The following is a 14,501-nucleotide window of genomic DNA, read 5'->3' on the forward strand; positions in this document are numbered from 1 at the left end:
AGATACTTTTAATTAAATATTTTAATAAGTTGTTTCATTTTTAAAAATCTAATAATTGTTTAACTAAAATTTTTAAGTAATTTTAATTCAAGATAGTTTAACACAATATTTTTGTAAATCAGTTAAAGTCATTTTGATTTCTTTAAAAAATAAAAATAAATAATATTAAAAAAGTATCTTCACTAAACAGAGCAAATCCTTGGGTAAGAAAGAAGCTTCGATTAAAAACCCCAAAGGCACCCCTCAAAATGTGAAGATAAGGGAGAAGGACACCTCTAAGAAAAAACTAGTCTCTTATTTAGAAGAATGATAACCCTGAAGCCCCTAATACTATAGAGGGTTCCTACTCTTCACACTCGACTACCACTAGGGAGAATCGCCCAAGAGTTCCTGGTAATCTTAACCCTGAAGACCATTATTTTAAATCCGATAGAGAGTTTCCAAATGATATTTTGGCTATTGCTAGAAACGGGGTAGTTGATCATTTTCGGTTGACGAAATGGGTTTTTCATGAGATTAAGGAGATAAGGATAAAGAATAGAGTTATTTCCAGTAAGCTAGATGATATGGAAACTAAAGGCAATGCCAAGAAAGATGGTGTTCTATGGATTGAGGAGGAGAAGTATTTGATAGCCGAATGTCTCCAAAGGACAATAGAGCTTATGAAGAAAATGATAAAATAAAATGAGAACAAGATAAATCATGTGGAAGGGGAGATGGAGAAGATCAGGGGCACTATGAACAAAATTGTGGAATATAGCCACAAAGTAGTAAAACAAACTGCTTCCACTTTGAGCATTATAGTGGAAAAGATTGAAAAAATCTAGCAGGGGACTCTATTTGTAGACTTGGAAGTAGACAAACACAAGAACACAAAGGAAGACTCTAGACTATTCAAAAAGACAAGAGCTAATCTGCAGAGGAAAGCAGATGCACCGCCATTGGAGATATAGGAATCGAAGAAGGTTGCTCAGGCTATGTGCACCCTTGAGACTGAGGTAGCTGAAACGTTGCGGAGTTGCAGCGTGATCGGTGGCGAGAGAAGCTTCCAGAGGTGGCCATACCCCAAACCCTGCTGGCTCGTCTGTCCCCACTTTCTCTAACACAGATGCAGAATTTTGCGGCGGGGCTGAAGAAGATGGACGCTGCTTCTTTTGATGCCCACCAATTCTGCCGCTCTGCCGGTTTGATATGCCGTGAAGATGCAGTTTTTCGCACTCAAGCTAATTCACTTTTTTCGAATCATAGTGTGAAGGGCAAGGAGAACGTGTTCTTCGACAAGGCGGAGCTGCGGGTGTCGGGGGAAATGATATTGCCGGATCTTAGCCCTCCTTAATATTTGATCTCATTTTTGCCCACCGAGTTAGCAGAGATGATGCCGCCTTTTTCTTCTGCAAACGTTTCTCAAATTCTGAATTTGTTGGACATCCCCAGCGAGTCGAATGTGTCCCGCACCATGGTGGACACATTGAAGATGTGCGAGGGGAGAGGGGAGGTAGAAGGAGAAGTGAAGAGGTGCAGCACTTCCATTGAGGGCATGGTGGAATTCGTGGTGTCTCGTTTCGGATCTGACGTGGACTTGCTTAGTGACACATCAGTTGTTGGATCCGGTCAACGGGTGACTGTTACGAAAGCGAGTAAGAGGGAGAATATCATCGGGGGTAAGCCGCCGGTAACGTGTCACAGCTTAATGTTTCCATACGGAGTGAGTTATTGTCATTCTATCAACGGGAGTGAGGTATTTGATCTGCAGTTGGAGGTTGTGCAGGATAAGGAAAAGGTTACAAGGAACGCTACAGCAATCTGCCATTATTTGTCTGATGGAGCAGGAGGAAAGCAGGCTGCTTGTCATCCTGTTTTCGGGGAGATGCTAGTATGGACATCTAAGTCTAAGCGTGACTAGTTATTATAAGTTCAAAGTATGTTGTGGATGGTTTATGCTACTATGGACTCTTAAGTCTAAACGTGATTAGTTATTATAGGTTTGTAAGAATGTTGTGGATGGCTTATGTTACTATGGATGTCTAAGTGTAAGCATGACTAGTTATTATAACTTCACAACTATGTTGTGGACGTCTAAGTGTAAGCATGACTAGTTATTATAACTTTGGATGCTTTATGCTAATATAAATGTATAAGCTTAAGTGTGATTAGCTATTATAAGTTTGTAAGTATGTGACAAGTTGTTATAAGTTCAGATGTATGATGTATGTTGTGGTTGGTTTTACCATATGAATATATAAGGTTGTACAGTGGTTTAACATTAATGTTTAATAATGAAATAAAAAGTTGCTTAAGGTTGAAGAGAAACAATATTTCTAGTGAGTAAATATAAATGTATATTGAGAAGTTTTATACTATTTAAATTTTAATTAGTGGTGATTTTACTAAAATTTGAATAAAAGAATTACTCAAATTTTAGTAAAATTAATCTTACCAATATTCTTAACTTTTGGCCTAGGAACCAAATCCCATGTTTTATTTTTCTCTATCCGGTTTATCTCTTCTTCCATAGCTCTAACCCAACACTCATCTTGACATTCTTCAATATAATTTTGAGGCTCTAAAGAAGATAACAAACATAAATGTAAAGTGGAAAATTGGGAGCTTAGCAATAATCCCATAACCATAATCCCATCCATGATCTAAAAAGAAATCCTACATCATTTTATACAAACCCTAGACCTAAACAATTAGGTCGGCCACCTAAAAGATAATACAATAAATCCATTGCATAAACCCACAATCCAATGATAACCCAAGTCGGTCTGAGACTGAAACAACATTATCCAATCAATAAATCCAACGCGTAATGCATCGAGAGCATCCACCAACACATTACACAAACCGATCCATAACCTAACAGAATAGCACTGAGCGTAAAATAGGTCGCCATAAGCCAAATCCAACACCACCAATCAATTGGGACACGAACATGATAACCATCAACATCTTGAGAAGCTTCTAGAAGCCACACCAACACCACTTATCGAATCCATCAAAAGATCTTCAACAAAGCTCTGCTGGTAAAACCCTTACCGGTAACCAGAAGGCTTACTACAACATATGATAGCTTCCGGATCACCAAATATTGAGCCAACTGAATGTGACACGCATTAGGACCACATGAATAACCTAACCAAGCCATTTCTACCAATCTGAATATACCAGACACTGATCTCTTGATCAACATCAAAATCCAACCAGATTCAGGTGCAGATCGAAGTAGGTGAAGCAAACCGCTAGAACATTTATGGTGATTGACCAAGAGATAAGCCAACATATAGGATGTAGGTTGCCATGTTTAAAAAATGCATACTGAATGGATGAGTAATGGCAGAGTTGTGTGATTGACTACAAGTTGTCCATCACCAGAACAAGATCTAACTGGATTTGGTATGCCTCGTGATCAGTGGAGGAAAACCTAAGGCGTGAAGTTTTTTATAAATATGCAATTCAAAGACATAAATTTATTAATGATGCTTCCATAGGGTGATGCAAGATGTGGGAAAAGATACAGAATTGACCAGTCAAAGTGTTGAAAAGAAAACATATTAAGCAAATGAGTGCAAGAAGAGTTTAACCGGAAAGTTTAAGGAAAATAGTAGACTGTCACTGAGTTTTGCAGTGGTGTGAACTGGCAGTGTTTGTGCCAGTAAGAAGGTTGTAGAGAGTGAGGCAGGGCAGCGTGATAAGAGGTCAGCCAAGTCAAAAGGAGAGTAGAAGTTGAATTAGGTAGAGAACCAAGTTGGGTTAAACCGGTAAGCAGAGTAACTAGTAGCCAAGTGTAGAGTCTGATAGTTCATCCAACTAGTAGAGATTGAACCAGTAAGGAAGTTGCAGTGAGCAAAGGAGAGTAGAGAGAGTGTGAAAAGAGACTAGACAAGGTGGAGGTTGAGTTAAGGAAGAGTTAGAGAACTGACATAGAATAGAGCAGAGAAAGACCAATTGAGAAGAGTTGAACCGACGGAGTGATTTGATTGTGAGAGGTTACAAAACTCATTTGTAACTAGGCTATTACCTTTGTATTGTTTTAATAATATTCACTGTAATCACTGAGTTAGTGCTCAGTGTAGGGGTTGGTTCCCATAAATCAGTAGGGGTTGGTGCCCTAAATTAGCAGGGGTTGGTTCTCCTTGGGTTGGTTCCTTAAATGTTATAATAACTATTATTTCATTGTGAGGCTGGATTGGAGCAGTAGACTCCAACAGCATTTTTCACCAAGGTTTCTCACTGGTATATTTACTTAGTGTTTAGTCTGCTAACTGGTACACCCTTTTAGGGATAAAATGTTAAAAGTTTGGAAACCACTGATTCTCCCCCCCTCTCAGTGGCATCTTATGTTCAACAGATACTAATGTTGATAATAGATTCCATTTTTCTATAGGATGAAGGCTGGTCAACCTTCTTTACAAACTCAGATATGTCAGTATGACCTATTTATGTATCTCTTATGTGATCAATGATTGATGTGATTCAAGAAGGTGGAAAGAGTGAATGACGGTCTTTCTTCTTGAATTTCATTTCCCTCTTGCTTGGGGAAGCTTCTGTCATTTATATGATAATAACAACGAGAAAAGGAAAATCATCAGTGGTACAGTGGTACAAATGATCAATCAATTTGTTCATCTGAATTGAACAATCTTCAAGAAATGGCACACTTGAAGCAATTAGGATCTCCAAAACCCTCATTGTAACTTGATATCTCCAAGGTAAGTCGAGTTTAAAATCCCAATTCATGTGTGTGATAAGTGATATTCGAGTTTATAAGCTCAAAATATCACTTCTGAAAAGGTGTAGATAATTGACATAATTCGGTTTTAGAAACATAAATTGCACTTAGTAAATAAAAATCACCAAGGTGTAAGGTGGGCTTGTAAACCTGCCACACATCTTGATCGCTCTACAAATTGTTGTCGGTGATTTTACAAACCTGCCTTACACGTGAGCAGGAAAATCATAAATAATGATATTTGGTGGGGTCGCAAACCCGCCATACACCAATACTTTAGTGCATGGTAGGCCTCTGACCTCGCCAAGCACCAAACACTTGGTTTTCATCGCAAAGGATGTGATGGGGCACACAGTGTGGGGTGGGGTCATAAACTTGCCCAACACCACTAGAGTATTACATAAGGTGTAGTGTGAACATGGTGTGTGGAAGGGTCATAAACCTACCACACACCATTGAAGTATGTGGTGTGTGGTGGGACTACAGCCCCGCCCAACACCACTGAGGTAGAATCAGTGCAAAAAATGATATACTTGGTGCGGGGCAAGGTCAGAAATCCACCACACACCTTAGTGAAATGTGGTGCGTGATGGGCCTACTGCCCTACCCAACACCACTGAGAATAGTGTGGTATAATGAACCCTTTGAAACAAGAAAATATTGACTAGGACCATGGACCCGGATAACATAAAAAATGTGGTTTCATTCAGGCCAATGATCCCATGTGACATCACATATGTAAAGAAAAACTATCATTCAAATAGAACAATAAGCGTTCGATTAACAATATGAATTCAAAACAAAAGGGTTTCAAAACCTGAATAGAAAGAAAAAATGAAATAGATAAATAACCAAATGAGATGAAAAATCATTGGGTCCGATTCAACAAAAGGTCTCCCATGACCTCAAGAAATCTTGAATAGAAAAAATGCAAACTGAAATGGTAGAAGAAAGTTTTAAAACTAGAAAAAGACTCCTATGAGATTTGCACAATTGGGGCATTTAATAACTTATAGTGTCATAAATTGGTTCAAATGAGATTTGCACAATTGGGGCATTTGCACTTGCAAGGTGTAAGTCAGGTTTATAAACTTGATTTTCACCTAGGGGCAAAATGAGTGAAATGAGTTGTAAATCAAGTTTATAAACCTGATTTGCATCTAAAAACCATTCTTAGTGTAAATTGGGTTTACAAACTCGATTTGCACCTAAATTTTACACTTAAGTGAAAAAGGAACAAACAAGTTAAAAAAATGCTCACAACGATGACAACATCTCATAAAGTGTTCATAGATATTTAAGACGACAAATGGGCAAAAATTTGTGGGGCACCCTCAATTTTCAAAATGCGAAAATCGAGGATAACACATAGACATTTGATTTGAACTAGATTTATATACTTTCTTGCCATTTCCTTTTTGAAATGTATTATTCTTTTGACATTTTGAAGGATATGGGGAAGAGGGGAGGGCCCTGAATTTCAACCATTATATTCAATAGTTAAATTTTCATATTTTTTACATACACACATAAATTCTACCATATAAAATTAGAAGCCAATTCCATAGTCATTAGTACAATCATTATGCTTGGATATAAATATTTACTTAATTTAATTAGTTTTTTATAAGCCCATATTGATATACATAAGTGTTGTGTGACTTGACTTCAAAATTTCGTACATGGACCCCTCATGATGTTATCAGATTATAAACGTCAATCTTCATGACTAATGCAATACACTTATCACAATTATCTTGGGAGCATGAAGGGATCACCATTGAAACAATCAACCCTGAGATATGCAAAGGTTGGAAATTGCAAGAACATGCATCCATATTGGTTGACCACCTTCTAGGCATGATCGAATACTCTCTTATTATACAAATTCTTATTCAACATAACCATGTAATATCCAAAGAATGCACCATTCACTCTCCAGAAATGATTATGAATATTTTTTAGTGTCAACAGTATTTATAGTACTCATGTACTGCATCTTGCCTTTTATCCTCTGATGTAAATAGTTCAGGAAAGTGTCTCATTGAGGCTGCATCGTATACCAAGTATGAGTTCATGTATAACTTGAGTGTGGTTGTTATCTTGGTGAGCTTCTCATAAATGGCACCATTGATTTACTTTTCCCACAATATCTTATCCTTATTTTGTTTTATCACATGGATATATTGATACATCCATTTATAGTAGGTGTTGGAGGTGGGAAGACCTTTCACCCTGCTCAAAAGAGTTATCAGATCATTGACTTCTTTAATGAAATTACTTCTTGGAAGAGTCGCTAGCCATCTAGCAATGGTAGGTCTTAAGGTTTTTAGCCAGTTATCATTCATATTCTGCCTACACTTGTCATAATTTCTATCGAAGTAGGCTATAATTGATTGCATTGTAATGTTAGAATACTTCTCAATGCTACAACACTTGAAGATAGTGTCAAAGAAATCCTCACCAAGCCTGATCAACTTCTTTCCAGTTTCATCTTTTACACTTTTACTGATTGGATCAAAATGCTTTGCTACTGCCATCATGAACCTGGGGTCCTAAGATGACGTAGGGAAAGTCGCCACTAGATGGATACTACTATTGATAATGGATTCCATTTTTCTGTAGGATGAATGTTGCTAAACCCTCTTTAGAAACTGAGATAGGTCAACATGACCAATTTCTGTATATCTTATGTGATCAATGTTTGATGTGACTAAAGAGGGTGGGAAGATGGAATGGGGGTCTTGCTTCTTGAGCTTCATCACCCTCTTGCTAGAGGAAGATTCTATAATTTGTATGATAATAGCACCAAGAAAAGGAAAATCATTAGCATTATAGTGGTACAATTGATCAATCACTTTGTTAATATGAATTTAACAATCTTCAAGAAATGATGCACTTGCAGCCATTAGGGTCTCCAAAAACCTCATTGTAACTTGATATCTTCAAGGTAAATCAAGTCTAAAATCCCAAATCACATGTGTGATAAGTGATTTGATTTTATAAGTTCAAAATATCACTTATAAAAAAGTATGGATAACTAGTGTAATTCGGGTTTATATTTACCCGAATTACAATTAGAAAAGAAAAATCACCAAGTTGCAAGGCAAGTTTGTAAACCTATAACACATATTGACCACTCTATAAATTGGTGTTGGGCTGGTTTACAACCCTACCTTACACCTAAGGGGGAAAATAATAAATAATGGTGTTTGGCGGGGTCACAAACCCAACATACACCATTACTTTATTCCATGGTAGGCTTGCAACCCCGCTAAGCACCAAACACTTTGGCTTGTATTGGGAAGGATGTGACGGTGCACACAGTTTGGTGGGGTCATAGACTCACCCAACACCACTAGGTATAAAGTATGAACATGGTGTGGGGTGGGGTCATAAACCCACCACACAACATTGCAATGTTTTGTGTGTGGTGGGCCTATGGCCCCACCCAATACCATTGAGGTAGTAATCAATGCAAACAAAAGATATACACAGTGTGGGCAATATCGCAGACTCGCCATACACCATACTGAATTGTGGTGTTTCGTGGGCCTACGACCCCACCCAACAACACTGAGAATAATGTGGTAAATAATAAAGCCTTTTCAACAGGAAAATGTTGCCCAAGACCTTGGACCTAGACAACATCACAAATGTGGTGTCATTCAGGCCAATGGTCCTGCACAACATCACATATGTAAAGCAAAAATATCATTCAAATTGAACAATAAACATTCAATTAATAATATGCATTCATGTCACGAACCCTATTTTTCCATAATTATTTAATTAGGAAAATAATGTTTATTATTTCGCAAATAAAATTGAAATGAAATGAAATTGGAATTGTTAATAAAATAAGATAGGAGATCGAATGCACTAAAATGATTTATATACAATTGAATGATCATTAATAATTTTTATTGTAAATTGGGATTGTCATTGCTAATGAGCAATTGAGTGCAAGTGAATGCAGGAACACGTGAACGCTGATGAAGACAGGAACATGGTTCAAGTAGAGTTGTCTTAGCTCTTGGATTTCATTAGAATAGATGGAATCTCTCACACATGACAGTAGAAAATTTTGTTTGTGCAATTGTGACTTCACCAATGTATGATTTTGAATTAGAAACAAAATGATATGAGTAATTGGTAATCGTTACATTGATTTCATCTATAAAATTGAAAATTAGTTTGCTATTTAAAGTTATGAAATTTATCGACTTAACATTCTTTATTAAGATGATTTAATGTTTCTAGCAAAAGAGAAAGCAAATATAATTTTATTTATGATTGACGTGTTTATGATTATATGGAATTCGTATGCATGTAATTTCGATAATTGTTTTATAATTTATGTCTTATTTTAAAGTGATTAGATAATCTTTTTAAATTGAAATATTATGTTTTTAAATATGCTTGTATATGATTTAAGATTATATATATATATATATATATATATATATATATATATATATATATATATATATATATATATATATATATATATATATATATATATATATATATTAAAACCTTTTAACAAATAGAAATAAATAATCAGACATTTAATATAAATATACAATTGATTTATTATATATCCTAATGTTTTAATTAGGTTTTCTTTTTAATTTAACAACTAATAAATTGAATGCAATGTATATATATTATTAAATATAATATTGTTTATTTATTTTTACATGTTTATGCATTAATAGAAAAGGTGGCGGGTTGGTTTGGTTATCGACCGTTATAAGTTGATAGTCAAGGTCGGCCTAGAACGTAGTGTCTACAACATAGCAAAGTCTACAGTTAACTTCCACGACCCACGGTAGGTGACTTGGTAGTTAACTCCCTCTTCCCATGGTGAATTAGCAGTGAAGTCTGCAGATAACTTAAACTCCTCCACGATCCATGGTGAGAGGTGGTCAAATTAACTCTCCACGACTGCAGAGAACAACAGTCAAAGGCCAAAGGACCCATAGATGTGTCGACAAGGTAAGTAACTAAGAGGTAGGAAGATTTGCGATTGTCATCATGTTTAGTTGGTTAAACCAAACTCTTGCTAAGTCAAGGAGAGGAGTAGACGTGGAGGATAGGTGTTAGAGATTTGTCAACCTTAGAAGCCAGCCTAGTCGACAAGTATGCAAACAAGTAGAGTTCTAAATCATTAAAACTAAGGGAAAATTTAGTGTTTAGTAGAGGTGTCAAAGTCTTGGGTAAGTCAAAGCCAAAGTTTTAGCAACTAATGTAGATGGAAAACAGTGTAAGTAATAGCAAAGGCTCGAGGGAAAGGGATGGGAAGATAGGAAGGAGGAACAAAGAAGTAGAACATAGAAGAACGACAGAAGATCGACAAGGGAGAATAGAGAGGAAAGTTTAGAAAAGGAATAGATGCAACAAAGGATTAGACGATGGAATGTAAAAGAGAAAAGTAGTGGAGATTTAGATGTGTTTATGACCAATTCGTAAAAGATCGATGATGATCATCTAAGATTTAGTATCGAATGTCAGGGGAAAGAGTCGAATACCAGAACAAGGAAGAGTGGTAGACACGCTAGAGGAACAACGACCTTCTTGAGAACTTGGTGAGATCAAAAGAAGATAATAATACACCGAGTAGAATTCAGTCAGAGGTAGGCTCTGTTCTAACAAAAAAATTATGTAGAAATCTAAAGAGAAAATGTTCTATTTTGATTAGACATAGACATAATTAGAGTCATAGATTTTTTATTTTTGATTATGAGAATTCTATCAAATGACATGAAAATACGTTCTTTAGAAAATTATATTCTATACATAAATGTCTTAAGGAAAGATATTTGAAAAGATTGTTGATACGAATAAGTCAAATTCATAGAAACTAGACCACCAAATCCTCTAGAAACGGAGTAAGAGGATAGAGTGATTATGCGTACAAAACTTGTAAATTTAAATCATGAAAAGAAAGCACTAGGATAATGAATTATTAGAGTGATTTTTAATTTTGACCTTATCCTTAAGTGTGCTTTCTTTAAGAAGATGAAGTATTGGGATAATGAATTATTATCAAAATTGAAGCTTATTTTGAATTTGAGTATAAAAGACTTACACTTTCAAATTAGATCCTTGCATGAAAAGTAAAGATGGTTATTAGGTGTCTCATTTGAAAATCCATAGAGATATGTTCTTTATGAATTTCCATCATGTTAGATTGTATGGAAAATCAGTGAAATCAGTTAGTAGAGTTTTTAAATCATGAAAAGTCACATATTAGTATTAAACTAAATGTGTTGTTCGAGTAAAGAGGTAAATGAACCAAGACATATGGAAAGATAGAGAGCTTAGATTATATAAACTTAGAATTCTAAACCATAAGAAACGGAATGCATGTTAATGATTACGCTATTTAAATGCTTAAATAATTGAATAAAAGAATGTGTACTCATTTTTATTCAATTTTTATGTAAAGATACATACATGTGTTACACCTTAATATTTTAATCTTGTCTTTAAATTGCTTGAAAGATAGAAGTGAAAGATTGTTTTCTTTCAGATGTATATTTTTTTATCCATCCAATATCGCTTCCTGTCAGATAGGATTGGTTTAAACGAAAGATTGATTCTTTGTATTTCTACTTAACGAAAGATTGTCTTCTTTAAACATTATATTTTTTCTTATGAGAAATAGGAAGCTAGAATTGAACGGTGAAAGATTGTCTTCTTTAAACATTGTATTTTTATGAGAAATAGGAAGCTAGAATTGAAAGACGAAAGATTGTCTTCTATATATATTTATTCTAGATTCATGTGAACAAAGCTTGATAGGCTTGTCTTTGTAGAAAGTTACCTTCCAAGATGGGTGTTGAATGTGGAATTATAGAGAGAATAGTTTGCTTTTTCCAAACTATCTTTTATTGCTATGCATGGCATTATACTCAGCCGAGTAACTTTTTGACCATTGAAACAGATGGATTTATTTATGGTCTCTACCACATCCTTGATTGATCTTGCATGTTTCTTAATGGAATTAAAAAAATGAATTGCATGTATCATCTAGGCACGAACCAGATTCCATCTTGTCTTTCGAATTCTTTTGCTAAGCAATTTGTGCAGGGTTGGGTATTCTTTATTGACTAAGAATTCCAAGGAAGTGTAAGCTTCAAGTTGGGCATAAAAAGAACTTGAATCTTGTTCTTGTCTTCATGCTAAAGATTGCATTGAAGATAGCTTGGGTTGCAGATCAACAGACACATCTCACCCTTTACTTTGTATTATTTTTTTATTGAACTTACGGGAACTTGAAATGCCTAAGTATTGCATGATTGAGATACTACTTTTATTGATTTATTCAATGAAGAATCTTTATCTTTTATAAAAATTTCATGTTTATCATGATATAAATGGAATGATCAAATGAAGCTATGAATGGAAAAGTGGAATGAAATAGACTTATTAACTGATTTATGAGTTTATTTAAGAATAAAGAGTATTTCGTCTATTATTGAAGTTAGCACGAAATAAAAGGGTTTCAAAACCCGAATAGAGAGAAAAAAGGAAATAGATAAATACCCGAATGAGATGAAAAATTGTTGGGTCCGATTTAATAAAAGCTCTACCACGACCTCAAGCAAGCTTGAACAAAAAAAATGTAGACCAAAATGGTGGAAGAAAGTTTAAAAACTAGAAAAAAACTCCTATGCAATTTGCAAAATTGGGGCATTTAATAACTCAGAGTGCCACAAATAGGTGCAATTTGGGTGTATAAACCTTATTTGTGCACTTGCAAGGTGTAAGTCAAGTTTATAAACCCGATTTGCACTTAAGAAACCATACTTGGTGTAAATCGGGTTTACAAACTTGATTTGCACCTAAATTTCACACTTAAGTGAAAAGGGGACAAACAAGGGAAAAAAATGCCTACGATGACAACAACATCTCATAAAAAGTTCATAGAGCTTTAAGACCACAAATGGGCAAAAATTTGTGGGGTACCCTCGATTTTCAAAACACAAAAATCGCATATAACACATAGACATTTGATTTGAACTAGATTTCTATACTTTCTTGCCATTTCCTTTTGAAATGTATTATTCTTTTGACATTTGGAAGGATTGGAGGAAGAGGTGAGGGCCCACAATTCCAACCATTATATTCAAATAGTTAAATTTTAATATTTTATATATACACACAAAAATTCTACCATATAAAAATTGGAAGCCAATTCCATATTCATTAGTACAATCATTATGCCTAGATATAAATATTTAGTTAAATTAGTTAGTTGTTTATAAGCCCATATTGATATACATAAGTATTGTGTAAAAGTGGTGGCTAGCTTGTCAAAAAAATAAAAAGAAATAGGATTTAATGGTTAGAAAAATTCAAGGGCATAGTCTTTAAAGTTCGTGGTAATAATTTAAGTAAAAATTTATCTTTAGATGCAATATCTAGACATGTATCATTGAAAACTTGTAGGTCAACATCGTGTAGTGTCACAAACTATACCTAGTGCATTTATGACACTTTCACATTGATAGGATCAATCTTTTTAATTCATGTCCATTCCTTAAATAAGAAAAACAATGTGTCTGTGTCTGTGTGTCCCCGCGACTTGGCCTACGACTCCGTTACTGAGTTAGTCTAGGTAAGGCAAGATATAATTTGGCCCACACGAATTCCCTAGGGGACCCACTTTGGAAGTGGCTAGATCAACTCCTAAACACCTTCCAGATCATATTCTTCCATTAAATATAAAATATAAAAATATTTAATTGGTTTGAATTTCATAGTAAATGTAAATATTTCTTTAATATATTTTTAAGAATAAAAGTGTGAGGTACAATAGAGAATGATTGATAACCCTCAAGAGTAGATGGAAATTATAAATAAAATAGCTGTTATTAATAAATAAATTAATTAAATTCTTGGAGCCTGCATGTCAAAAGGTGGAAAAGGTGGAAGGTGGTTCATTTATTCTAATTCCTACTTTTGTGCAATAATGAAACTGTGTAGATGGATAAATTTTTGTACTCTCATCATTTTATTGATTTGCTTAATTTATGTGCAGAAGAAATAAATGAGTTTATTGCTCTATGAAAGGAATACGATACAGTGGGCTGTCAATAGTGTCCTCGAAATATGTACTTATGGGTTATGAGAAAGTAACAAAAGAGAACGCGAAATTAATTATTACCTGGAGTGTACAAAATAATAGATAGTCATATCAAATTCTAGGATGAAAGTTCAGTGAAATAATTTATTGTCACGGAGTATAATTATTATTATTTATTTTGCTGATGTATAAAAATTATGTATTTTTTGTTGATGAAAATTAAATTTCATGTCTATTAAAATTAATATAAATCAATGAGATGAAAAATAAACCATATTTTTAAATAACTTTTGTTAAAAATTGTGCATGTCAACTTTAGAAAAAACAAAAATTTATTTTAGTTTGAAAATTTTTAAATAGTGACTGGTTACCAAAAACAATGACTAATAGCTATTTAAAAACATGGTAGATGGATAAATATTCCTGCCAGGCCTGAACTAATAATAGTCAATTAATAATGAGAAGATAAACATTTAGATATTTTGTTGCGTCTCCGCCTTTCAGAAGCATGTGGTTGGGAAGAAAGAAAAGGTCACATTTAAAAGTGACGCCATTGCCTTACCTACCTAATTGACAGCCCGCCACCTACGTTTTGTTGACTTGACTTTGAAATTTCATACGTGGACCCCTCACGATGTGATGGGATTATAAACGTCAAGCTTCATGACTAAT

The 14,501-nt window shown here is 34.6% G+C and overlaps 1 protein-coding gene across 1 annotated transcript; it reads left to right on the plus strand.

The window, feature by feature from the left end:
* The first annotated feature begins 1,375 nt into the window (after nt 1–1,375).
* Nucleotides 1,376–1,903, plus strand: LOC131859477 (BURP domain-containing protein 16-like). The gene has a single exon (XM_059213262.1). The coding sequence runs from the start codon at nt 1,376–1,378 to the stop codon at nt 1,901–1,903; it is 528 nt and encodes a 175-aa protein (XP_059069245.1).
* The last annotated feature ends 12,598 nt before the right edge of the window (nt 1,904–14,501 follow it).

Source organism: Cryptomeria japonica, chromosome 2, assembly GCF_030272615.1.
Source record: "Cryptomeria japonica chromosome 2, Sugi_1.0, whole genome shotgun sequence".
NCBI classification, from domain to species: Eukaryota; Viridiplantae; Streptophyta; class Pinopsida; order Cupressales; family Cupressaceae; genus Cryptomeria; species Cryptomeria japonica.

Bases quoted from the DNA above. Each gene is read 5' to 3' on its own strand.
- LOC131859477 (XM_059213262.1), top strand. From the start codon at position 1,376: ATGCCGCCTTTTTCTTCTGCAAACGTTTCTCAAATTCTGAATTTGTTG.